General features: G+C 40.0%; 1 protein-coding gene across 1 annotated transcript in view; it reads left to right on the plus strand.

The window, feature by feature from the left end:
* The window catches only part of AACS (acetoacetyl-CoA synthetase), a 159,580-nt gene that overhangs the window by 67,616 nt on the left and 65,440 nt on the right, over positions 1 to 26,524 (plus strand). The window contains exons 8-11 of the mRNA XM_089653715.1: positions 8,226 to 8,376; positions 18,313 to 18,393; positions 19,719 to 19,843; positions 25,645 to 25,709. Of these exons, the coding sequence (XP_089509841.1) occupies positions 8,226 to 8,376; positions 18,313 to 18,393; positions 19,719 to 19,843; positions 25,645 to 25,709 (422 nt within the window). The remainder of the gene's footprint in view (positions 1 to 8,225; positions 8,377 to 18,312; positions 18,394 to 19,718; positions 19,844 to 25,644; positions 25,710 to 26,524) is intronic.

The raw sequence follows: 26,524 nt of genomic DNA on the forward strand, positions 1-26,524 counted from the left end.
AGGGTACTTGTACATTAGGTCTGCACATTGTTTTGGCTTGTGGCATGATTTCAGGCATAGGCGTAACTAGAACCTTCAGCAGGGCCCCGGATCAAGAAACCATGAGGGGCCCCCTAACCCCTCCCCCTTTGGCCCCTTTCCATTGGTCCTGGGGCTCTTGCCACTGGTCTCCACCCCCCCCCCCCCCCAAGTTCGGCTGTCATCCTGCCCATAAAGTTGTGAAGCTTCATGAAATTCTGCACCCCCAGAATGTGTTGTTGTTGTTACCTGGCATTGATGGAGGTGAATGCTTACACAACATAGTATTATGTATCCCGCTTACCTGTAATGCTTGTTGGGAGCTGCCCATGAAATTGTGTAACCCCTACTGGCATGTATGGAGTTAACTGCTTTCTGCTTACTGTTCAGCTTGAGCTCCTGTCACTTGGCTGATTTTCCTGATCTCTTCCCTGTGACATCAGTAGCTGGTGCATGCAACCTTTGCAACCATGGTAGTTCTGCCTCTGCTTTCAAGTTTGCACATCTTGCAATTTTCATGCCACTAAGTTCTTTCAAAGGCGCATTTGACGACCTGACCTTGTTCTGAGCTGCTTTGGCATTTGTATTGATGTGTATGAGGTGAAAAGTAGTTCTGATGTGAACATGTGCCCTTTTTAAAAGTAACTTATGAGCTGAGAATGAATAATGAAGCTGCTAATGCTAACTTGCTTTCAAAAGTGCAGGCTCTGGGGATGACCTGTTACAAGCAAGAAGCTTAACATCAGTTTGAGATGCTGCTGAGGTCATTCCAAATTCATTGACAGGTGCATTTCACCTGCAGCTAAATTCCTTTTTGACCTGCTTCAAACGGGTTTTCAAATCCACAGACTTGTATGGGGATGTTAAAACCCATTTAAAGCAAACAAAAGCCCTTGGGCACAGGCCCCAACCACCCTGGAACCTGTACCCTATAGTACAAGTCAGTATAGGATCCCTTTTGAAAACCTGAGACTACTGCCAAAGTGATTCCAGCATTCCACATAGCAGTTGGCACTTTCTACTTTCTTTGCTGAAGAAAACACCGTCACCACTTTTGTAACAGAAGGCATGGATTTGGGTCATTACCCTTCAGTTAAGATATTTTTTCCCATAGAAAGGCTTTTAATTTTTCGAGTACAAAATATAAACAGACTTCTGATTCCCTAGTGTTGTTACTGCTTTGTTTGTTCCTTTTTTTTGTTAGAATCTCTCAGTTTTATATACTTTATTTTTTAAATCCCGAGTGCCATTTGGCTGAGCCAGCTAGGAATCCATGTAAAGTGGATGCATTTGTCTCACTTGTTTAGAATACATGAAGTGTTTAACTGTAATGACATTACAGTTCCGTACAAATTAAAAATGGATATGGGACACTTCATTGCAACATGTTGTGTCTTCATTAGCACATCTGCACCATGTTTCCCTTGCTGGGCTTTCTTTTTATAAACGTACATTTGCGTGACGTGTACTATTTCTGGAGTAAACATTAGTGCCTGAGAGGGCTGCTGCATATTGTGTACATCAATGAAAACATGACAGTGTCAGCTGTTTTTATGTCTATGGAAAACAAATAGTGACAGATGGATTAGACTGTGAACATGAATCAGATTATCCTACAGCACAAAGCCATTTTGAGACATTCTTTGCCACATAAAGGAACATTACAGGCATGTACATGCATAGGTAATGCATTTTCCACCAGTTTAAAATAGGCAGCCCCCATGCATGTTTGCAAGTGTGTGTGTGTGTGTGCGCGCATGCGCGTATGTATGTACAATATTTGTGTTGGTTGGGTTCAACTTCTGTCCTAACAAAACTTCAGAAAAAGACCCTAGCAGTAACCTTTCTCGTATATTCGCCTGATCCTAATTGGTACAGACATGTGGAATCCTTACTGCTGTGTACCGAGAGATGGGACCACAAAGCTGTGAGTGCCAGTAGCTACTGATTCATATCCTTCTTTTTTTTTTATGCAGGTAAAAAAATGTGCATTTATTATTTTTTTTTCAGTGCATCCTTTAAAGTGGTTCTGAAGGCTCAAGGTTATTTCACCTTCATGTATTCTATGCAGCAGCCCCCTCCCCCCACCTTTCCTTTCCTGAGCCCCCTCCGATCCAGTAACGTTCTTGACAGCCTCTGCTGTCTGGGAACTCTTCCTCCTCATTGACTGAGACAGCAACGGGAGCACATTGGCTCCCACTGCTGCCAGTTATAGCCAGTGAGCCAATGATGAGTGGAGGGGGGGGTGTCGTTGCTCAGCCCTGTGTGTCTTATGGATGCATAGAGCAGTGGCTCGGGGACGAGCACACAGCAATGCCCCCAGGGCAAGCAGCATTACCTGGGGACACTGTTCAAGGGGGAGGAGCCCAAAGCGCTGGCGGGGACCCAAAAAGAAGAGGATGGGGGCTGCTCTTTGCAAAATCACTGTACAGAGCAGGTATGTATAGACATGTTTGTTTATAAAAGCTTTAGTGTCTCACTTTAAAGCATTGCACCCATGATCAGCAGATCATGTGTGCAAAGCCAGGATCCTGCAGACTCCCAGTTAGTTGTCTGCCCGTACCTCCGATACAAGCAGGCAGGTACTAAATACCAGGAATAATAAATGGACTACGAGAGCGATAACCAGCGCCCTCGCAGTTCATTGATAACTACAAGCCATCAGCCACAATGGCTGACAGTACTTGTAGTCTAATTCATTCACAGGAAACTGTGAATGAATGAGGCAGCCCTGTGGGTTGTTTTCACATTGTTACAACTGGTGTGGGGAGAAGATCCCCTGCCTGCTGTCAAAAAGTGGGTGGCGGAAGGTGGCTGCATAGGAGCATATTATACCAGAAGTACGGGTGTAACATATAACATGCTTCTAAAGGTGAAATTATCCTTTAAACAACCTCATCAAACAATTAGCAGTATCCCTCATATAATCAATTACACATCAGAAAGAAATAGATTAAGCCTTGCTCTGCTTACAGGCTGTCAGTGGGCTAATAGATGTACCAACTGTGGTTGCCTGGGCCCACTGGGATATGTCTCATTCTCTCTTGGTGAACACCACCTCAACATCCTTTGGACACAGGCTCTTCCACTGAATCCTTTTGCCCTAATGTAGGGCTTAATCCTTGAGTTCTTGTATCTTCTGTTCCCATGTCTATAGTAAGTGCTAATCCTTTTCATCAAACCACCTAGCAACGAGGTGGAGTATGTGTGTGTTTGTGTACATTTTGGAGGTGAGGTAGAAATTTAGATAGGAGTTGAGTATAATTATCTGCCAAGCCTACGAATATACTTTGCACTTGTGTGGAAGCTGAAGGCTGAGCCTCCCCAAAGGTGGAAGAATAGGGCTGTATTGTTCTCTGGTAGTACTTCTACTTTGTCCGACCTTGTATAGTGCAAGTGGGACCCGTAAGTGAGATCATCCTGTCTTCGAGCATTGTACTCATTTTTGTGTTTGTGTGCAGAGGGCAGTATAGTAACTCATGGCAATCTATCAGCTGTTAATTTTCACAGGCTGACTTTCACAGCCCAACTCCGGGCAACTATAAAATGATCCCTTGTGGTGGGGCTGCATTTGCACTGCAAGGGTTAATAGCTCATTTTGTTTAGGGGAGAGGAGAAACCATTTTACTTGATCCTCTGCTCCCCCGGCAGCTGGCAGCCCCCCCACGATCAAGTGGTGAACTGTCCCTCAGTGTCATTGTGCCCAATGTAGGGCTACAGACCCTGCTTTGGTCTTAATGACGTCAGGACTCTAGACCACCAGAGCATGGAGGAGAAAAAGGACCAAGCGATAAGGAAAGCCTACTTTTTTTTTTTTTTTTTTTCTTCCAGACCAAAATGAGCAATTAACCACTGGTAGTGCAAGCACAACCCCACTGCAAGGGATAGTTTCTTAGTTGTCCTGAGTTGGGCTTTAACTATCGGGAATGTTTATCATCGCTTTTGTATAGCACCCACAATGTATGTATCACTTTACATACCATTCATGCACATGAGTCCCTGCTCAAGGAGCTTACAACCCAAGGACTCTAAATTTGCCCCATTATATGCCTATGAAGTAGACAGGAGCCATCTATCCCACTGGCATGTCTTGGAGTGTGCTAGGAAACCGGCACAAGCACCAAGCCGTGGTGCTGCTCATACTGGTTGCTAAGGCTGATGGCAGCAATTATTATATCATCATGTAAACAATCCCTTTGTGTTTTCATAAATGATCCCTACAGTGTGCATGCCACACTTGGTCACGGAGCAGTTAACAGATTTTTCAGCAGCTGCTAAGTTATGGTAATGCATTGACATTTTTTTTCATGCAAATTTCTGGGGCATGCATTCACTTGAACGTCTGGAAGAGAAGATTTATCTTCTCATAATGAGTGAAAATTGAAATTCATATTATGGCATTCACCCTCCCTTTCTTCTGTGTTATTTTATTTATTTTTTGTTTGATTATTTTCCCTCCAAGTGTAATTTTTCATGGCGCGCTCTGGCAGCTCCCCATTTATAATACAGGTCCTCGCAGACTAGACAAAATATTATCATTTTCCAGTACAGTCAGCCAGACATGTGTGTTTTAGTGGGCACTCCTCCGAGCCCATTGCATTTTGTTACAGATAACTGGCTGCCAAGTGCATAATGGTTCAGTGGCTATTGAAAAGCCCACAGCTCAGCTCGGCATAAAATTAATGACATGATTTCCTGGCAGATAAAAGAAACTAAAAACGCTCCAGTCAGAATACAAAATTTAGTAATTTGATGTGTGGAGACCAGTTTGCCAGCATCTGCTACCTTGGTTGGAATGTCTGTTTGTCAGATAATACTCTTTCATCCCGGGACAGCCTGCAGCAGCTACAATCTCCTGTCATCTTGCGTTGGTGAATTGCAGTTTGTAAAATATCAGGTGTGCATAACCTGATATATGATGTTATTAAAAGTGCTAGTGCCTTTTTCCCTTAGGTTTTTCTTTACTGACCTGTTAAATGTTTTACATTGTAAGCAGCTCCTAAGTCCATTGGTCTAATTTTTATGAGGAATAATGTGGAGGAGGATGGTTGTATTACTCTTGGCAACCAGTAAGCACTGTGTAGGTCTAAAATGTGTGCAAAACATAAAGTAACCCTGCACTTGGTCCATTCAGCGCAAAGTAATTCAGGCTTGCTTTATAGCATTGAGAACTTACCTGTAGTACCTCTCCTATGCTCTGCTTCTCCCTGTATGCCCTCTGGAGCCATCAGGTCAGACTGGTGGCTAATCAAGGCACCACATCCCTGTCCATATAGGAGAAACCAGAAATAACAGGTATGGAGGCACACATGACTCTCTCCCCTGCCTCACCACAGTGCAGTGCACATTGCCAGGTCAGAGTGCTATTAGGTGTGGGTGCCTGGTCAATAGACCTATGCCTCTGCTCTAGAGTTGAAACTTAAAGGCTGATATAAAATACACAAATTCATCTAGCTGTGTGTACAATAATACAACGTAATGTAGCTTTTTTTTGAAAGCAAGAAGTGTAAGTACCCAAATTGTAGTCAGTATTGGCCTCTTGTAGACCCAGTACAGCAGAACACAGAAAGGGAGAAGCAGCAAAATTAGTTAGTTTTACCACATGGCAAATAGCATGCTGACAGGAGGAGAGAGCAGAGTGACAGACAAGCTCATCAGTGTTCTGTTTCCCCTTTTACTGGTCATTCATATGGTGGGGGTAGGGAGGAGACTTGTAAGGTTGATTTGATTTGTGGGGGTCAGTCAGTGAAAGGCAGAGAACAGGGCGAATAGGGAACATATATTTACTTTCTGTGTACTAATATCCCAAAAAAACAATATTTATTATATCCTCATGACTGTCAATGAAATGTACAGATCTTTTCATAAAGATCGTGGTGAAGAAGTTAGGCGTAGACACATGGCCTTATTCAGTAAAAATGTCTTATTCCTATGGCCTGTTTTGTTAAGTAGTAGGAAAGGTTAACAAACAGACATTTAATCCTTCCCTGCTCTTTTCTCCATATGGCTTTGTATGTAGCGATGTGCACAATGAAAAAATAACTTGTTTTGGATTCATTTGTTAAGCAAATCATTTTGTTTTGTCATTTACTATGTGAAAAATTTAACTGTTTTGTATATTCGGATTCATTCTGTATATATGTTATTTCTGAATCAATTTGCTTCTTCAGCCCTGGTATGGATTTTAAGCGGGGCCCCACTCCAAAAAAAATAAAAATGCATGCCCCCCCTCCCATTCCCAAAATCCATACCAGGTTGTTAGGTCTGGTATGGATTTTGAAGGGAACCCCACGCCAAATTTTTAAAAAAATTGCCTGGGGTCCCCCCTCAAAATCCATACCAGACCCTTATGACGTCATGACTGGAGGGGGATGGGGGGTCTCCGAGTGATGAGTCTGCTGCTAACATCAGATGAGTCATGGTTAAGGACGCTCTGGCCGGCCGGCTGCTCTTTAACAACCAACTATTAATCAACCAATTTGGATAATTCATTATTTTGGATGCTTCGAGCATCCTTGTTTCCGTATTCATTTCAGATCCATTGAAATTTGTTACGGTTATTCAGAGACTTGGATGTATCCGAATCTCTGAATAATGAAAATTTTGTTTGAATTTCGAACAAAGCGACTCACATATGTCTATTTGCTTATCTTGTAAATTAAATTGCACTGTAAATATCCAATTTTTTTTTTTTTTTAGTAGCTTTTCATTGTAGTCATGTTACCACAAAGCTCTGGCTCCTATCTGTAATGCTAAGGCCTGGCAACAGGGATACATTGAATACTGCAATGATGTAGCTGTTTTCAGAGGGTGAAAGTATCTTTCCACCAATCGCACCAGAAGGCGGGAGAGAACAGAGCTTTGGCGTCACGTGACATCTGACGTTAGCAGAGTACATTACAGCTTGTTGGAAGTGACCTGTATTGCATTTCCCATTGCAAGGGTAAGAGGTAAAATATTCAGCGATATCAGTAGTTCTCATTTAGGCCAACATCCTGTTTACTAATGAGTTACAATGGAGCCCTCTGATTTTCCAATCCACCATAGAGAATAACAGCTGCAGTCTGATATTTTTGCCTTTTGCATTTGTTTATTTTTTTGTGCAGCCGTTACAAAATATTACTTTCAAATGTATTCATTGGACTGCACACTAACCTATTTTATGTGATCCTACTGCCCTGACCTGTTATCTGCTAAAACTGATAAAGAGCTGATGTACATGGTACTTCTCCTTTGAAATCTTCTTATCTGTTGTTAAAATGGTTAACTATGAGCCTTGTTTGTATTTGTAAAAGTTCTTATCTGTGAAGCGGTAATGTATTTCTGACAGTTCAGCTTCAGTAATTTACACATACTGAGAAAATACTGTTTAGCCTTCTGCTTTCTCAATGGCAACTAGGAATGGACAACTTGAAATCATTTCTGCTTTGCCAGTGAAAGAACTTGCCCCTAGCTCATTAAAGGGAGAATGTAGTATTTTCAACAGTCCACAAAGGAACAGAGTGCAGTCAATCCCAGTTTTTTCTGTTGCCTTGTTCAAAGACCACCAAGTCTTTAGGCTTACACAGTCATTTTCTCCATAAAGTGATCTACATAGCAGAATTCACTCTCAAAAATTCAGTAAAGCTTTTTTAGTAGACCCATTTTAAGGCAGTATAACATGTCATGCTTTGAGATGCTTATACTACGTTTAAAAAAAGAGCCTGTGATAGCTTGAAGTATTGCTGTTTTGGAGGTTTTTTTTTATTTAATACTACCCTATGATGGATCTAATAAAAGGACATTTTGTAGCACTTTTGAACCACATTCGTCAAGTTATTTATTTATTTTTACAAATGTTCATTCAAAAATCTACTAGCGTATGGCCAGTTTGTTACCAGTTTATGTCTCAGCAGCAGGATTTCGTTACCTCTGCGCATGTGTACACAAAATATGAACTGTCCGTGGTGCTGGAAGACTTTCCAGAGAGCTTTTCTATAGTTTATTGCCTGCCATACTCAACATACTGTGTGGATTATGGGGCAGGGATTCAATCTAGTACACAGGCAGTTTGATAAAGTGGAACATACATTTTAATTGGAATATAAAACCTGTTCTGCAAATATTTCATATTTTTGGTTTTTTTTTTGCTTGGACACTAGCTATTCAAAGCTTGGCTGGAAAGTGAGAAGTTTACTATTCTTATGGTCTTGTGTGTCTTTTTCTAGTGTGTTCCTGGATGATTTCCTGGCAACTGGAAAAGTTGGGGACCAGGCCCCACAGCTGGAGTTTGAGCAGCTACCCTTCAATCACCCCCTGTATATTATGTACTCGTCTGGTACTACTGGAGCCCCAAAATGTATGGTGCATTCTGCTGGAGTAAGTATTGCCCACAACAACTGGGGACAAGCAATTCAAAGTAAATCCTTCAAAAATTATCACCTACAACTATATGTGCTTGTAGTTTTTTGTATTAACCACATCAGATTTTTTTTCCTACTCAGATTAGAGAAATTTTATGTTTTTCAAATCTAGATTGATTTACAATTATATTTTATAAGTAGCCTTCTAAATAGCAACATCTTTATTTAGATAATTTTGTCATGATTTTCAGTCACATGGAATTATACTATACATCTTCATCTTTTATGCTGTTTGTAATGTATTTAGCATCACATTATTACACAAGGCCAATTAAACCCCCTGTACAAGAATTTATTCAAGGGCTGAGATTCTACTCAATTTTTCTATACCTTGTTCATTCACATTTGACAGTATCATAGTTCATCTTCTCACATTTATGGGCATCCCTAGGCATGAAGGCACAATACTGTCATAAGCAAATCTAAGTCCCAGTTCAAACCTCTGCAATTTGTCACACTTCACTATTGCTTGCCAATGCATGATAAGAATTGCATTATTGAGAAAAGGGATTTAATCCTGAAATGCATAGCCACACACCTTTTAAGTGTGACGTCATCATGGCCTCTGGTCGCTTCATTGTAGTCCTCAGCAGCTGCTTCCTGAGTCTGTACAGCTTATTCAAGCTGGTTCTTGTCTCTACTTGCTGTTTCCTTTGTCGTATGGCCACTAGAGGAGCTTGCACTGACATTCTACACTTGTGTGTTGAGGTCTATGTGGACCTATCACTGCTGGTACAGTTTTATTACTCCAGCCTTTCAATTCATATGCGAGTGTATCACTGTTTACCTTTCTATATGATGATTTAATAGGTGCTGAGAGTGGTGCTTTTCTGTCCTTTTTTACATCCATGCTCATTGACGAGACCCAGGAGAGTGCCCCCTATCAGATATATTGCTGAGTATTTATATGCCGTATCAATCTGCATTTATGAGTACAATCAGTTATATTTGCCCGTGTGTTGTCATGCATACTGCACTCAGACAGTGGCGCTTTTCTTTCTCTTCTTTTTTTATTTTACTTGAACATTGGTGGGAAGTACTGAACCTCAGACCCTACCTGCAGGAGAGACCACAGACTCTGCTGAAGTGTAATTTATTTTTTGGACCTCTATATCTCTATATATATATATATATACAGTCAGGTCCATAAATATTGGGACATCAACACAATTCTAACATTTTTGGCTTTATACACCACCACAATGGATTTGAAATGAAACAAACAAGATGTGCTTTAACTGCAGACTGTCAGCTTTAATTTGAGGGTATTTACATCCAAATTAGGTGAACGGTGTAGGAATTACAACAGTTTGCATATGTGCCTCTCACTTTTTAAGGGACCAAAAGTAATGGGACAATTGGCTTATTAGCTGTTCCATGGCCAGGTGTGTGTTATTCCCTCATTATCCCAATTACAATGAGCAGATAAAAGGTCCAGAGTTCATTTCAAGTGTGCTATTTGCATTTGGAATCTGTTGCTGTCAACTCTCAAGATGAGATCCAAAGAGCTGTCACTATCAGTGAAGCAAGCCATCATTAGGCTGAAAAAACAAAACAAACCCATCAGAGAGATAGCAAAAACATTAGGCATGGCCAAAACAACTGTTTGGAACATTCTTAAAAAGAAGGAACGCACCGGTGAGCTCAGCAACACCAAAAAACCTGGAAGACCACGGAAAACAACTGTGGTGGATGACCAAAGAATTCTTTCCCTGGTGAAGAAAACACCCTTCACAACAGTTGGCCAGATCAAGAACACTCTCCAGGAGGTAGGTGTATATGTGTCAAAGTCAACAATCAAGAGAAGCCTTCACCAGAGTGAATACAGAGGGTTCACCACAAGATGGAAACCATTGGTGAGCCTCAAAAACAGGAAGGCCAGATTAGAGTTTACCAAACGACATGTAAAAAAGCCTTCACAGTTCTGGAACAACATCCTATGGACAGATGAGACCAAGATCAACTTGTACCAGCGTGATGGGAAGAGAAGAGTACGGAGAAGGAAAGGAACTGCTCATGATCCTAAGCATACCACTTCATCAGTGAAGCATGGTGGTGGTAGTGTCATGGCGTGGGCATGTATGGCTGCCAATGGGACTGGTTCTCTTGTATTTATTGATGATGTGACTGCTGACAAAAGCAGCAGGATGAATTCTGAAGTGTTTCGGGCAATATTATCTACTCATATTCAGCCAAATGCTTCACAACTCATTGGACGCCACTTCACAGTGCAGATGGACAATGACCCAAAGCAGACTGCAAAAGCAAACTAAGAGTTTTTTAAGGGAAAGAAGTGGAATGTTATGCAATGGCCAAGTCAGTCACCTGACCTGAATCCGATTGAGCATGCATTTCACTTGCTGAAGACAAAACTGAAGGGAAAATGCCCCAAGAACAAGCAGGAACTGAAGACAGTTGCAGTAGAGGCCTGGCAGAGCATCACCAGGGATGAAACCCAGCGTCTGGTGATGTCTATGCGTTCCACACTTCAGGCTGTAATTGACTGCAAAGGATTTGCAACTAAGTATTAAAAAGTGAAAGTTTGATTTATGATTATTATTCTGTCCCATTACTTTTGGTCCCTTGTCAAGTGGGAGGCACATATGCAAAGTGTTGTCATTCCTACACTGTTCACCTGATTTGGATGTAAATACCCTCAAATTAAAGCGGACAGTCTGCAGTTAAAGCACATCTTGTTTGTTTCATTTCAAATCCATTGTGGTGGTGTATAGAGCCAAAAATGTTAGAATTGTGTCGATGTCCCAATATTTATGGACCTGACTGTATATATGTGTATATATGTGTGTGTGTGTATATATATATATATATATATATATATATATATATATATATATATATATAATCTCTCTATATCTTCAAGGACCCTATTGGACATTTGTGGATGGTCTTTATATACTGCAGTTTCATTTTTCAGACCCATATCCTTCAATTATTTATACCAGCTTTACTCCTATTTGCACCAGGTGTTCATAGAGCATCCTTTTTGTAAGGGTGTCTTTGGGTCATTTAGAACAGGAATCAAAAGGAACCTTGTTTTGCCACTCACATTTCATACCTCTCTAGATTCGACGGTAGTTTAGGCATCCCAAATTACTCAAAATATCTACCCCCCAAGTTAGCCAGCTGATGAAATGTAATTCTACTGCCGAAACCCCTTTTGTGGGTGAGCATTGAAGCGATAGAAATGGATCACCCTCAGGATAGGTAATACCCTATGGCTCCTCCCAAAACATGTATCTAGAATACACAAGCTATTCACTCAGAGTTTTGGACTCAACTGTGTACTCAGACTGCTTCATCTCATATCACCTCCCTTCCTGCTCCACTGGAAGATGAAATGTAGTTTCATATATGGGCAACCACAAAACCTGTTTCCCAACATTGTATTACAGACAAACTTCAATCTTCTTTTAAGCTGGTACCTAGTGCCATTGAGAGTTGCTAAATTTTGCCTTGAGTTCTCCCTTTTGTGGTTTTGTAGATGCTTGGACTCTGGCACCTTTCTGCATATTTGATGGCAGTGACCAGTGGCTCATGTGCTGTGGATCAAGGTATATAGACATATAGCCATCATTCTAGACCCCCTGCTTAACCCAGACCTGCAGATAACATTACTCAACCATGGGCAACTATGTGGCAAATGAGGTTTAATGTTGATAAATGTAAGGTTATGCACTTGGGGCATGCATCATACATACTAGGGGGAGAACAACTGGGAGAATTAATGGTGGAGAAGGATCTGGGGGTTCTGGTAGATCACAAGCTTAATAATGGCACACAATGCCAAGCTGCAGTTTCTAAAGCAAGCAAAATCCTCTCTTGTATTAAGAGAGGTATAGACTCCAGAGAGAGAGATATCATATTACCCCTGTACAAATCATTAATAATATAAATACTGTATAATAATAATACCTCATCTGGAATATGCAGTTCAGTTTTGGGCACCAATTCACAAAAAGAACATTGGGGAACTGGAGAAAGTACAGAGAAGGGCAACCAAACTGATAAGAGGTATGGAGGAGCTCAGCTATGAGGAAAGATTAGAGGAACTGAATTTATTCTCTCTTGAGAAGAGGAGATTAAGGGGGGATATGATGAAATTTAATCTCCAAACACGGAAAAGTTTCTTCACAGTGAGAGCTGTGAAAATGTGGAATAGACTCCCTCAAGAGTTGGTTCTGGCCAGCTCAGTCAAATGCTTTAAAAAAGGCTTGGACACTTTCCTAGATACACAGAATAAAACTGGATACTAACATTTATAGGTAAAGTTGATCCAGGGAATATCCAATTGCCTCTCGGGGGATCATGAAGGAATTTCTTTCCCTGCAGGAGCAATTGGTTCATACTTTGCTGGGCTTCTTTTGCCTTGCTCTGGATCAACTGTGGGTATAAGATTATAACTTTTTTTTTTTTTTTTTTTTTTTTTTTTTTAATGGTTGAACTGGGTGGACTTTTTGTCTTTTCAGCCAGACTAACTATGTAACCAAAAACCAGTCATCATCTCTTACCATTACTTTAAATTTACTGATATTTATTTTATAGCCATTAAATAGGTTATTGCTAAGGTGTGGATATCTCAGGCCCTGAATTTCCATGAAGTGAAGAACAAGACTAAAGAGACCATGATTTTTGAGAAAATTACAGCAAGATTGTTAGAACGGCTACCTCCAGAAACAGCCCTTGGATCAAGCACTTCCTACCAAATACCTTTTGACAAACATAATTAAAACTTGTGATGGTTTCTATTTGGCTTTGGTTGTCCCAAGCAGGCATTGAGTAATCTTTTTCTCTGCTTTGACCCCTATCCCTCCCCTCTCCCATACTTCTTTTTCAAATACTCCTTCTTTCCCTTTCTTCTTAATCTTTTCAATACTAAGTTACATTTGGGTATGGTTTGCCAAGGTTAAGCATTTGCTATTCAGCTCAGTCTCCTTATTGTTTTATCACCTGTTGCCAGGGATACAGTGTGTGCCTATTCATTTATGTATGTTACGCATCTACAGCTGTCCTCTTATCGTGTCTAACCTTGTACTATGTTATTTTGGTAATGTACAAACCCAATAAAAATCTAATGAAAAGAAAAAGCAGACGCACAGGTGTAAACCTAGCCTTAGATGTTCCGGACCTCAATGTAGGTTGTCTTGCTAAAGCATATAGTGCTGTCATAGTCTTTCAGGATTGATGGCCTTTAGATGTGTGATCCTGTAAAATGGAGTGGATTCCTCTTTCCACAGCAGGGTCATCAGAACACTTCCAAACTTAGACATAATGGGCAGAGATCTCTAAAGTGCTAAGAGCAGCCTTTTTCAATGAGGGTGCGTCCTGGGTTTTTTAGTGGTGCCTTGGCAAAATGCTTAAAAATTGCCCACAAATTGTGTACAAGCCAGCAGATGGATCAAGCTTACTTTTTTGTTACACGAAGTCACAGGTTTTCATTGTTCAACATTACAAAGCTTGGACACTGATCAGGCCAGCTACTAGTGTCCTAACAACTTCTGATGTCATTGGTTGATGAAGAGGACATTCGGGCACCTGCACAGCATCCTTGTTTGTCCTCCCTGCCCTTCTCTGTTTGCACTGGGATCGCATTAGTTACGTGGGCGAGAGAAAATGAGGAACAAAAAATGTTGAAATAGTAGTCATTACCAGTGTGCAAAAGTGTATTTGCTTTGAAAGAATAAATCACCACTATTGTTGGGTGTCTTACATGTGTGGATATTACTGCAATATGTAAAACTGTTAGTTTACTTTTTACATTTTAGAATGGGGTGCCTCGAGATTGTCCATAATTCTAAAGGGTGGAAAAAGATTGATAAACACTAGCCTAGAACAGTTTCTCAACTTTTTTCAGTAAAGGCACCCTTTAAAAATCTGCACAATCTGGTGGCACCCCATTCTAAAAGGTAAAAAACTAAATTAATAGTTTTACGTAATGCAACAACATCCACAAACATAGGACACCCAACATTAGAGGTGATTTATTCTTCCAAAGCAAACACACTTTTGCACACTGGTACTGACTAATACTCCACTGTTTCTCTTTCCCTCAGCTTCTCTCCCTCACTCATCTAATGTGACCCCAGTGTTGAAGGAGAGGGGCAAACAAGGATGCTGTACAGGGGCCTGACATCCTCCTTATCAAATGATGACATCATAGGTTATTAGGACACGGCGGGTGGAAGGTTGTAATGGTGCACAATGAAAACCTGTGGCTTTGTGTAGCTAACAGGCAGGCTTGGTCCATCCACTGGCTTGTATACAATTTTTGGGCAATTATTATGCATTCTGCCAAGAAACCCCTGAAGAAGCCTGAGGGCACTCCAGGGTGTCTGGGCACCGTGGTTGAAAAAGGCTGGCCTAGAGTACTGTAGTTGGATGGGCAGGCTCTTTTTCAGCTTTGTTGGTCCAGTATTGGCAGTATTTTTAAAAATCCAGTAATACACTGTCTCACCATGCTCCGCACATGCTCTGTTGTTCACTATTTTTTGCCATTGGGCCGATCTGCTGAGAACCTATAGATTTACTGCTGCTCAGGGGCTCTGAACTTCAGCAAAATGGCAGCCTCCAGCAGGAAGAAGCAGGAACAATGCTGGAGGCAATTTACAGCACCCACTCATTTTGGTAGCATAAATATTAATGTGGAATGTATGTTTGCTAAAGAACATTATTTTTGTATCGAGTTGTTATGAATAAAGTTCTGCTATAATTGCTGATGCTATAGACAATCACGTGACTATATATTTAAAGTTCTGTGTGTGTTACCACAACAGACATTTCTAGTTGGCTTCCACTGTCAGCAGAGCATAGAGATTTTTACAGTTGTATCCCATGTCCTTTTACTCTAATGGCAGAGTGCCGAGGCTTATTCTCTTGTGGCAAATATATATCGAAGTATATATACTCTAAATTCTGCTACTTGATGTTATTGTATCTGTCACATCCAGTAAAGCATATTGTTGTCATTGCTCTGGAGATTTTAAAATGCAGAAACAAACAGTTATCTCAAACCATTTGCTCCTCTGACAATACGTCAGCAGAGCAGACGATGTGTGAACGGTGCACGAGTCTGCCTGCTGACTGCAATGTGAAATCTCACCTACGGAGCTGCTGTGTCCTCAGCACTTCTGTGAGACATAAGCAATGTCTTTTTAACCTGTTCACTACAGAAGCAGTTTAAAGAAGGCTTCCATATATGACAATAAAAGGGCCAACCATTACCCCCCCCCCCCACACACACAAACACCTCTGAAAACAAATATATTGCATATATATTGATTTTTAAAAAATAAATAATATATACAGTCTAGCACTGGCAATACAGTATATAGCCATGGCCCATACCAAAATTTTATTATAGAGACCTTTTGGCTTACCCAGCGAACAAAGTATATCAGTAAACGCTTTTTATAACAGCTGTTTTGATGGTGTCTGAAGTAAAAAAAAATATTTTTTTTCGTAACATATTCACCTATTGATTTATTTTAAAACCCATGTGCTGCAAATTATATTGCATTCCCTAGTGATCTAGGTCTCATAACAGTTCTATGGTCTGTTGTGACTGTAGTAATGCAGATGATATTGAAGATTTCATTTTTGAGGCATACATTTTCTTGTTTGGCCATTAGAAACCCTTTCCAGTCCATGTTATGTGTACATAATCATGGAAATGGAACATTGAACTGCAGGACTGCATAGTTGGGCCAGCAAAGTTTATTTTTCAATTTCAAAAGATTTGTATTAGTTGTAACAAATAGAAATAAGCATTGTTACAGAGATACATACCTTTTAGATATAAAGGCATTCAACAGGAAATCGTGTATGACTCTCCATTATTGACAGTCACAGAAGAACATAAAGCCTGAGTGGTGACAAACAAGCATACAACAAAGGCTGGTGCACAGGATGTGCCATCAGTCATTTGCCTCAATGTATAGATGAGCACTTTTCATGCAAAGGAAAGAGACATGGGCCTTAAGATCTCTGGAACAAATTAGATGGGTAACTAGAAAGTGATGGAGAAGCACAGAAAGCAGAGGGAAGGAAAAGCAATGAAAGAGTAAAGACAAGGAGGCTCTCCATGCACCTCCTGCTATGATAAAAACCTTACAGCAAGGTAAGGCTTTCAGGTGGAAGGGAAGCCTGAGCATAATGGATTCAAGGGGTCAGTGTAGTGAGAAATGTCTTATGGGTATCCATAAGTATACTGGGAAGCTACTAATAATAACAATAAAAAAGACCAGTAATTTAAAAAAATAATTAAATTATATTTATAGGAATTATGTCTAAAAGTGAATACCTTTGTTGTTGGTGGAGCTTCTTCAGTGGATCCCAGATCGTTCTTGCATACTTTGGTCCAACTTTTAATTTTTGGTCCAACTGGTTAATTGGGCAACTGTGTGGCAAATGAGGTTTAATGTTGATAAATGTAAGGTAATGCACTTGGGGGCTAAGAATATGCATGCATCATACATACTAGGGGGAGTACAATTGGGGGAATCGGTGGTGAAGGATCTGGGAGTTCTGGTAGATCATAAGCTTAATAATGGCATGCAATGCCAAGCTGCAATCTCCAAAGCAAGCAAAATCCTTTCTAATATTAAGCAAGATATTTACTGTAGAGAAATATATATAATTACCCCTGCAGCTCAGTTTTGGGCACCAATTCACAAAAAGGATATCGGGGAAACTGGAGAAAGTGCAGAGAAAGTCAACCAAACTGATAAGAGGCATGGAGGAGCTCAGCTATGTGGAAAGGTTAGAGGAACTGAATTTATTCTCTCTTGAGAAGAGGAGATTAAGGGGGTTATGATGAAATTTAGTCTCCAAACACGGAAAGGTTTATTCACAGTGAGAGCTGTGAAAATGTGGAATAGACTCCCTCAAGAGTTGGTTAAGGGGGGGGAATCAACATATATAAATACATAGATCGTCCATATAGTGAGCTTATTTATATAGTATTTATATAGAGTTATTCACTTTATAGTCATCACAGAGGACAATCTGAAGGAAAAGAGATTTAATCTCCAAATACAGAAAGGCCTTTTCACAGTAAAAGCGGTAAAAATGTGGAAACCGCTCAGGAGCTGGTTATGGCCAGCTCAGTACATTGTTTTAAAAAAGGCCTGGATTCTTTCCTAAATGTAAATATACCTGGATACTAACATTTATAGGTAAAGGTGATCCAGTGAATATCCAATTGTCTTTTGGGGGATCAATAAGGAATGTTTTTTCCCCTGCTGGAGCAAATTGGATCATGCTTTATTGGGGGGTTTTGCCTTCCTCTGGATCAACTGTGGGTATAGGATTGTATAACTTTTTATCCCCTTTTTAATGGTTGAACTAGATGAATGTGTGTGTTTTTTTTTTTTTTTTTTGCTTTTTTTTCCCCCCCCAACTAGCTATGTAACTATGGTCCATATGTTCCTGAGATCCTTTGGATCTGCAGTGCTGAAATGTTTGCTTGTTCCGCAGAATCCTGTTTGTACCATGTTCAGTAATGTACAGCATACTCTCCTATGTTGCTTTATAAAATTTATATTTTTAAAGGTAATGTGTTGGAAATGGATATTTAGGTTCTAGAGGGCCACAGCAACAGTAGGCAAGACATCTTGTTTTGCAGATCCAACTTTGATTCTAAATTACCGAGACACAGTCAATTTGTGCGCAGGCCATAGAGGTCCATAAACAGTCATTCCATATGTCTACTGGCTGACACCTAGGATAAGTTCTTGCTGTGGTTTTCTGTGTTTTTCTTCTTTTTTTTTTTGTTTTTTTTTTGTTTTCTTGTTTTGTACCCAAGTTATTGCTGGAACTTTAGGACAGAATTGTGCGGTACATTCTAATTGTTTGCTTTTCTGGTTTTATATTTTAGGGTAGTCTGATCAAACATTTGTCAGAGCATATTCTTCATGGCAATACTACTAGCAGTGATCTCGTCATGTACTACACCACGGTAAATTGGCCTTGAGTATTTTATTTTAAGAGGTTGTTGCTTTTATCCAACTTCAACTCGGTACAGAAGGCACATTGTCAGAAGTGATGACTTTTTTCCAGTCTACTAAAAATGTGTTTTTGACAGTCCTACACGGAGAGACTATGCCACTTCTGTCCTGACCGCAAGTAAGAAGAATTCTCCATAAAAGGCACATACATAATGATAAAAAACTTACGGTCTCTAACCCTTTCCCACTCTATCTAAAACAAAATTAAAAGTTATGGCTGGAGTTGGACAATGAGTAACAGCAGTAGAGCTAGTCCCTTATGGAGTTAGATAATTATTATAATTACAATCCAGTATTGGTTTGACTTTATTTTTTTGCAGGAGGGGCTGGTTATACTGCTTTTCTTGTAAGCCTTTAAGTAATACAAAAGCATATCACTTAAGCTAAAGCCGTGTGACACTGCTGAAATAGCCAAGAACTTCACTCTCTGTCAACAATGCGTATTTTTAATCCTTATACTGCTAGCATTAGTAAATAGTTAGGAACATTATACAGTATCATATTTACTTGTTTTTGAACCATTTTGTTCTATGTTTCTTCAGTTACTTCCTGGTTTCTCACCTAGGCAAATGATGTCATACATCCCAGGAGCCTTCAGGAGGGGAGGGGTGATTTTCTCAGCTAAGCACAACCTCCTTGTATGCCTGAGCTAAGGGCAGATGGATTCCAGGAAACTACATGAATCATCTGCCCTAACTCAAGATGCCCACGCCCAATAATGCTAGGGGGTGTTTTTTCAAGGTGATTTCCCAGGAACATAAAGCATAGACACTGGGATGGATGGGGGGGGTTTGCTTTGAATATTACAAATTAATTAAATAGCATTTTTGCTTTGTGGCGCTTAGCTGAAGTGTAGTTCCACTTTAATACTTATTATATTTCCTGTAAAATAAATAGTGCAGCGCTCAACCAGTGAAAAAATCTTACTCATAATAGTTTTACGTGATGAAGTATAATGATACAGTGTGAAATTATAAATTATAATTCATCATGTAATGCTCTTAGGAGTAAGATTTACATTTTAGGATTTTTTCACAGGTTGTTTTACACTACTTGGACATACCTAGTATCAGGGTATTGTGTACAGCTGCTATTTGGTTGTAATATTGACACCTTTTTTTTTTTTTCTCTGAGATTTGTTTTGTTGGTATTTTTGGTTATTCTGTTTTCTGTTTTGTAGACGCCAAGTTCAGATCTTCAGTTATTCTAAATTAGATTGATATTTTTGTAGTACGATTAGCTTGGTAAATGGTAATATGGATGTGTTTTCCTACAGGCTGGATGGATGATGTGGAACTGGCTGGTTACAGCTATAGCCACTGGAGCTTCGGTGGTGCTGTATGATGGGTCTCCTCTTGTTCCTAATCCCAACATACTTTGGGATCTCGTGGACAGACTGGGGTAAGACATCATTTTAAAAAAAAATTTCAGGTTTTTCCGTGCATGACACGTTAATGTAAAACTGCAATAGAAATGCACATCGCTCCAGGTTCTGTCAGATTCCCTAGTGCTGGGAAACTTCAGCGCACATCCAACCCCTACAACTGGATTCTTGTACATAGATAATCCAATTAAAAAAACATTATTGTTCTGTGTAAGGCATCCCTGCCCCAGACTCCTCCATCTGACACATGTTGCTTCATGACAGAACTTCATTGTAAGGCCCCTCTGTTACAGAGTAAAATCGAGAGAAGAGTCTGGCACGGTGACCTCTTACATGGAGCAGTAAACTTGTTCCTAAACAACAGATATCAGAATGCAGCTCATATAAATGGAAATCTGCAGCTGAAATATCTTAAGTCTTCAAAACCAGTTGTGTAAAGGCAACATGTGTGGGGTGAAAGCCATTCTAGTGCAAAACGTATGAGTACTATATGTGATATTTTTTTGCACAAGCTGTAAAGAGGCCCACTCTTCATCACGAGCTGTAAAGAGGCCCACTCTTCATCACGAGCTGTAAAGAGGCCCACTCTTCATCACGATCTGTAAAGAGGCCCACTCTTCATCACGAGCTGTAAAGAGGCCCACTCTTCATCACGAGCTGTAAAGAGGCCCACTCTTCATCACGAGCTGTAAAGAGGCCCACTCTTCATCACGAGCTGTAAAGAGGCCCACTCTTCATCACGAGCTGTAAAGAGGCCCACTCTTCATCACGAGCTGTAAAGAGGCCCACTCTTCATCACGAGCTGTAAAGAGGCCCACTCTTCATCACGAGCTGTAAAGAGGCCCACTCTTCATCACGAGCTGTAAAGAGGCCCACTCTTCATCACGAGCTGTAAAGAGGCCCACTCTTTTCTTCAGGTCAAAGCAGTACAGACTTTGTGAGGAGAGTGGGTCTGTCAAACATGTTTTGAAAGATGAAAAAAAAAAGCATTACATATAGTATTTAATGGTCACATCTCTTGACTTTTGAAAAAGGATAAGAAGCCAAGTCAGACTGTATTCTGTGTGTACCCCAAATCAGGAGCACACAGGAAAGGATTTTGGAGAACAAAACCTGAAAGGTTTGCTTTAAAATAACTGCAGTCTGGCTGTGTGGAAGAATAATGGTAAACCTGCCATAGACCTCACCTATCTCTCTTCAGCTCCTCTCTTGTGCTCACAATCTATTGCACTAGAGACATTAAGGCATTACTAAACCCAGGACCCTGCATTCACTATATCTGGTCTGCCACAATACACAGAACATGGAAGTGCAATTATTTAGTAAATATAAACTGCTAAATACCTTTTCTCACCGGCAATTAGAGCAGTCTTGTGACTTCTATCAGTGTCCAGCTGAGCACTCGTTAAAGCTTGTGGGAGGAAGAGTTTTCATTCTCCTCTCACTGCTCTATGAGATTGCATAATCCCTGACCTCTGTCTGGACAGTGCTAATTGGTTCTGTGCTGATCACATGCACACTCCCAAGAAAAAGAAAAAACTCGTTAGCAGTTCACACCAAACTGAGCATGCACAGTGTGTCCCTGAGGCTATGTTCTATCAGAAGATGAAATGGGGAACATGGAAGAAGGGGAGGACTAGAGCAGTCAGGATCAAACATCCTTTTTACACAATGCAGAGGATTAACCCCTTAAGTGCCACAGTGAGTATACCAAGCATGCTTTACTGCATATACAGACTGATTTTATTGTTGTGGGTTTAGTAACATGTTTCCAAAGGTGAATTTATCCTTTAAAGTGTTACTAAACCCACAACAGTAAAATCAGTCTGTATATGAAGTAAAGCATGCTTGTTATACTCACTGTGGCACTTAAGGGGTTAATACTCTGCATTGTGTAAAAAGGATGTTTGATCCTGACTGCTCTAATTTTTGGGGTGGAATATGTAACATGTTCCTAATGCTGCCGCCACTGCCTGCCTTCCTGTAACAGAAGTACAGGGAGAAGTTCCCTGTACTAGCTGTCACTTTTTAAAAACAGCGCGGCCATGCAGGACTACACCCACACAGCCACGTCATTCATTTACAGTGTTCTGTGAATGAATGAACTACAAGACCCCTCAGCCTTAGGGGCTATCAACCTGTAGTTCTCAATGAACTACCATTCTGCTGTGGAGTGCTGTGGTAGTTAATTGCTTCTTCCTGACAGAATATCTGCTTGCCTGTACATATGCTGATCACTGGTGCAATGCTTTACAGGCTCCAGTAACCAAAAATAATAAATGCACATTTTTTTTTAACCTGCAAAGAAAGGGCATTTATTATTTTTTTTTGGTCGAAAGATGAAGTTTTTTTTTTTTAACTCTGATCAAACTGACTTCACTGCAAAAGTGATCTTTTTAATTCAAATGTGCTATCTTTAGGATTTGTACTATGTTTATAGACATTCTATAACTATGATATACTGTCATACTGGGCTTTATTTAGTTATGTGTGCAAAGGCCAGGTATGAGTGGAATCCCATAGTATACTCTGCATTCAGTGTAGACAGACCACAAGTGGTTGCTCTGTGTTACTGTACAAAGATATTCTATATCCAGCTAATTGGACTGTATCTATTTTTCTTGTTTGGGCATCCAGCATGTCTAATAGCTTTCCTTCTGCCCGGAAGGTGTATTATTTCATAGAAGTATAGTAAATCACTACAGACATAGCAGAATGTACTGTATATGATCATATTCATTTTCACATGCTGTGTGCTGTATGGATTGCATGTCTGCTCATGTCATCTTCTCACAAGATGATATGAGCTACAATATTTGCGCAAGTAACAAAAAAAAATCAGATCAAGGCTATATTTCCTTCATGGAGTATGCATAGATCCTTCCAAACAAAGTTCATAGCAGGAACTGCTTAACAGCTTGTAAGAGGCATGCCTATTGTTATCAGAAAAGATATTAGCTGATCGATGATATAGATCTTCTTCTTGAATGTCCTCAAGGATTTTCCTATGTATGTGTAGCCTGAGTGTCATCCGGAGCTGAATGTAAAAATTCCAATGCTGACACTTATTCTGGACACCACAATAGATGTGCTGCTGTGCTAAAGTCTGTGAATGTGACGCTGTTCTCTAAATTTTAATGGAATCTTGTTTAGTATTGGATATCTGTTTATTAAAGTGATTTCTAAAGGATAATTTTTTTTCTTTTAAAATAAAAAAAAGTTATACTTATCTGCTCTGTGCAACAATATTGTGCAGAGCAGTTTCTTGCCTCCTCTTTGGCGGCCCCCTTGCCAGTGCTGTCCGCTCCTCCTTCCTACGAGTGCACCCTCAACAGGCTAGGTGCTAAGGGGGTATCCATAGGTGCACACTCCTGACCTGGGTTGTGTGCATCCATAGACATACATGGTGCTGGTTAGCTCCATCCTCGCTCTCCCCTCACAAGAGTTTGACAGTAGTGGGAACCTATAGAGAGAGAAGAATGGTGGACAGAGCTGGATTGGTGACCCGGGTAAGTGTTTAGAAATGGGGGTGGGTAGATTAGGTAGTGGGTAGTTTGTTTTTTGTTTCTACCCATGATACATTACAATAAAAACAATACTGAGTTTAGAACCATTTTAAATATTCAATAAGATTTTGCATAGAACAGATATAAAAAATGCATTTTTAAATCATTAGAAAATTTGTTGATCTGCACACCCTCAGGACTGTATAAAACCAGGTCAAAACACATTCTCTTTTACTGGATTATTTGTTGAATATTTGTTTATAGAATATGTAAAACTTCCCATTTATTGCATATTCTTAAGGATGTGCTGATCAACCGGTTTTGTCAACTACTTGGTAGCACACAGAAGCTTTGCATTCAGCTTGTATTAAACAATTGGTTTCTATGTGCGCTTGTGGTGACTGTCATTGATCAGGTGCAGAAAAGCATCAGTCACTGCACGTAATGTTAACGAGCCCTAAGTGAAACAATTAAAATCTATTGTTATGCCTATGTTGGTGGCCATGATATGGTAGTTGTCTGTAGTGAAAGGTACATTGCTGTGCTGGATACTCTCTGTATCAATCAATACTTTCTGGGTACAATGACACAAAGTTTTTCATGAGCTCTTCATGGAAGGACAGAGCTCGGCAGAGAGCTCAGAGAACTTTCTGTGTTCTGATCATCCAGTGCATTGTACAATGGTAGTAACTGAGTCACTGTGCTTATTTTATTCTGCTTTGACATCTCAGCAATATTTCCCCAGTGACATTTAGCTGAGTACCCTGATGAAAGGTTACATCCCACTGAGATGGCTCTTTCCATGGAAAGGTTAATGGAATCGTAGTGATACTATTGGGTTTAAAAAGCTGCCCAAATCTTACTTTCTCTAATCAATGTTATACTCTCAAAGGACACATTCAAATTGTTATTATTGCTAAGACTTTTTAATTTCTCAATTTTAACCTTGGTATGAGATTGGGCAGGTATGATTACAGGCTGAAAGAAGAGCAATACATATGCAGGCTGAGCCGCAAATAATCCCATGTTCATATCCCTTAAACAATAGGATTCCTGAAGGTTCACTATGAAAGTCTTCTTTATATGTATGAAAGAATGCATCTTCTACAAAAGCAGTACGCTTTTCCCTTTAATGCAAACTCCTTATCCTTTACCATTTACTGGGTGGATGACCTTTAGAGTGCATGCAAAGTCAAAACTTTTTTTATTTTTGGATACAGTAGGAAAAGGGGTTAACACCCCGTGAGTTTAATTTGTGCTATGTCCAGCTGAGGAGATTTTCATTCATGTCCTGGAGAAACGGCAGGAAATCCTCGTCTTGTCACTGTAATATTTGTCCCCTTTGGATGCTTTACCTTCACCTCTTCTTCTAGTGACTAAATGTTTGGCTTTGCCTTTACCTTTTATGAAACAAATATGCATTTCCCCAGCGAGGACACAGATAGCAATAAACACCTGCAGTGAGTCTAATCCATCCCACTCCATCAAAAACTAAATAAATAAAAAAGTTCAGCCTTTAACAAGTGTGCAACCAGTGCAGCGCTGGATAACATAATGGGTACATGTTTACGCTGACAATGACACTAATGCTGGACACCACAGTGGATGCACTGTTGCTCAGGAGTCCATAAGCGCACATTGTATTGTTCATTTCCTTTGTGTTCTGCAAAAGGCAAGGCATAGATGAATAGATTTTCTTTCCTTCCACCACGGGTGGAAGGAAAGAAAATTGCTCAATTCCCCCATCAACACAGTCAGTGTTGATGGGGAAATATCTCCCACAGTGCTATTGTGTTCTGCTGGCAGGGAAGGTGGGGGGGGGGGGGGGGTGAGTTGTATGGGGAGCCTTCCCAGCTGGCAGAACACGATTAGTGCTATCAGCCTGGGTCTCCTTCAGTTATCGTATATAAAAAAAATCCAACAGACTAGTTGAATCCAAGTTGATTGATGGATTGACTTTGGTACAATCAGCCTGCCCATACATGGATCGAATCTCATCTGGTCCCTCACATAAAAAATAAAAGAAAAACCCTCCAGGTATGGCTTAAGAGGCAGGATATCTCTCCTTGTACTGTTTTGTTCTGTATACATTAGATACCACATGTCTGACTGTCGGTATAATTTTGTCAACACGCATGCTATCAGAAATTCTGGCTTCTGTAAGAGCAGTTATGTAATATCAGAAACTGGCATTCCAACATAGGCTATTAGTGTACCTCCAGATTTACAGTAATCACTGCTGCCTAAATACACTTAGTAAGATAAATATACGCGCTGTCCTTGTCTTGCTGAAATGTGATGTTCTTTTGAAGGATAACCATATTGGGAACCGGAGCCAAGTGGTTGGCTGTTCTAGAGGAGAAGAATTTTAAACCTCGTAAGTTGCATTTTGTTACTGTGCCTAATAATTTTAAAGGAAATATATGTTTATGTATTTATATTCAAGACTAAATTTTATATATATATATATATATATATATATATATATATATATATATGGAATTTTGCATATGTATATTTTACATTTCCTGAAAACATATATAACACTTGGGGCAGCTTGTCATATGTTTGTAAGGATTTTGCTTTGCTGAAAAGGATTACAGAGCTAAATGATCTATAAACTAATTATCTAATAAATGTATAAATCCTAACGTGAATAAATCAGTGGAGTGGCTTATTCCTATCCCTATCCTTGCCTGTTCAGTGCATAGGGGCCAATATGGAGTTTCAATTGGTAAGGAAAAAGTCTAAAAGCAAACACCTTCTGTTGTATTCTCTCAACTCACAATGATCTATCATACAAGTCTAATGAGTATACCCCATGTTAAATGTTTATTTGTTAAATAAATACATAATCGTAATTGTATAGATATCAAACACCAATTTAAAGAACATTAACTTCAAAGGAAAAACTTAGTGTTACTAAACCCATGATCCTGCATTCACTATATCTGGTCTCCTGCAGTACACAGAACATGATAATGCAATTATTTTAGTAAATATAAACTGCTAAATACCTTTTTCTCATTAGCAGTTAGAGCAATCTTGTGACTTCTATCAGTGTTCAGCAGAGCACTGGTTAAAGCTTGTAGGAGGAGTTTTCATTCTCCTCTCACTGTCCTATGAGACTGTAGGACCCCTGGCCCTCTGTCTGGCCAGTGCTGATTGACCCTGTGCTGATCACTTGCACCC

The sequence above is a fragment of the Staurois parvus genome, unplaced genomic scaffold (genome assembly GCF_062004578.1).
Source record: "Staurois parvus isolate SC_StPar_1 unplaced genomic scaffold, SC_StPar_1.0 ptg000719l, whole genome shotgun sequence".
NCBI classification, from domain to species: domain Eukaryota; kingdom Metazoa; phylum Chordata; class Amphibia; order Anura; family Ranidae; genus Staurois; species Staurois parvus.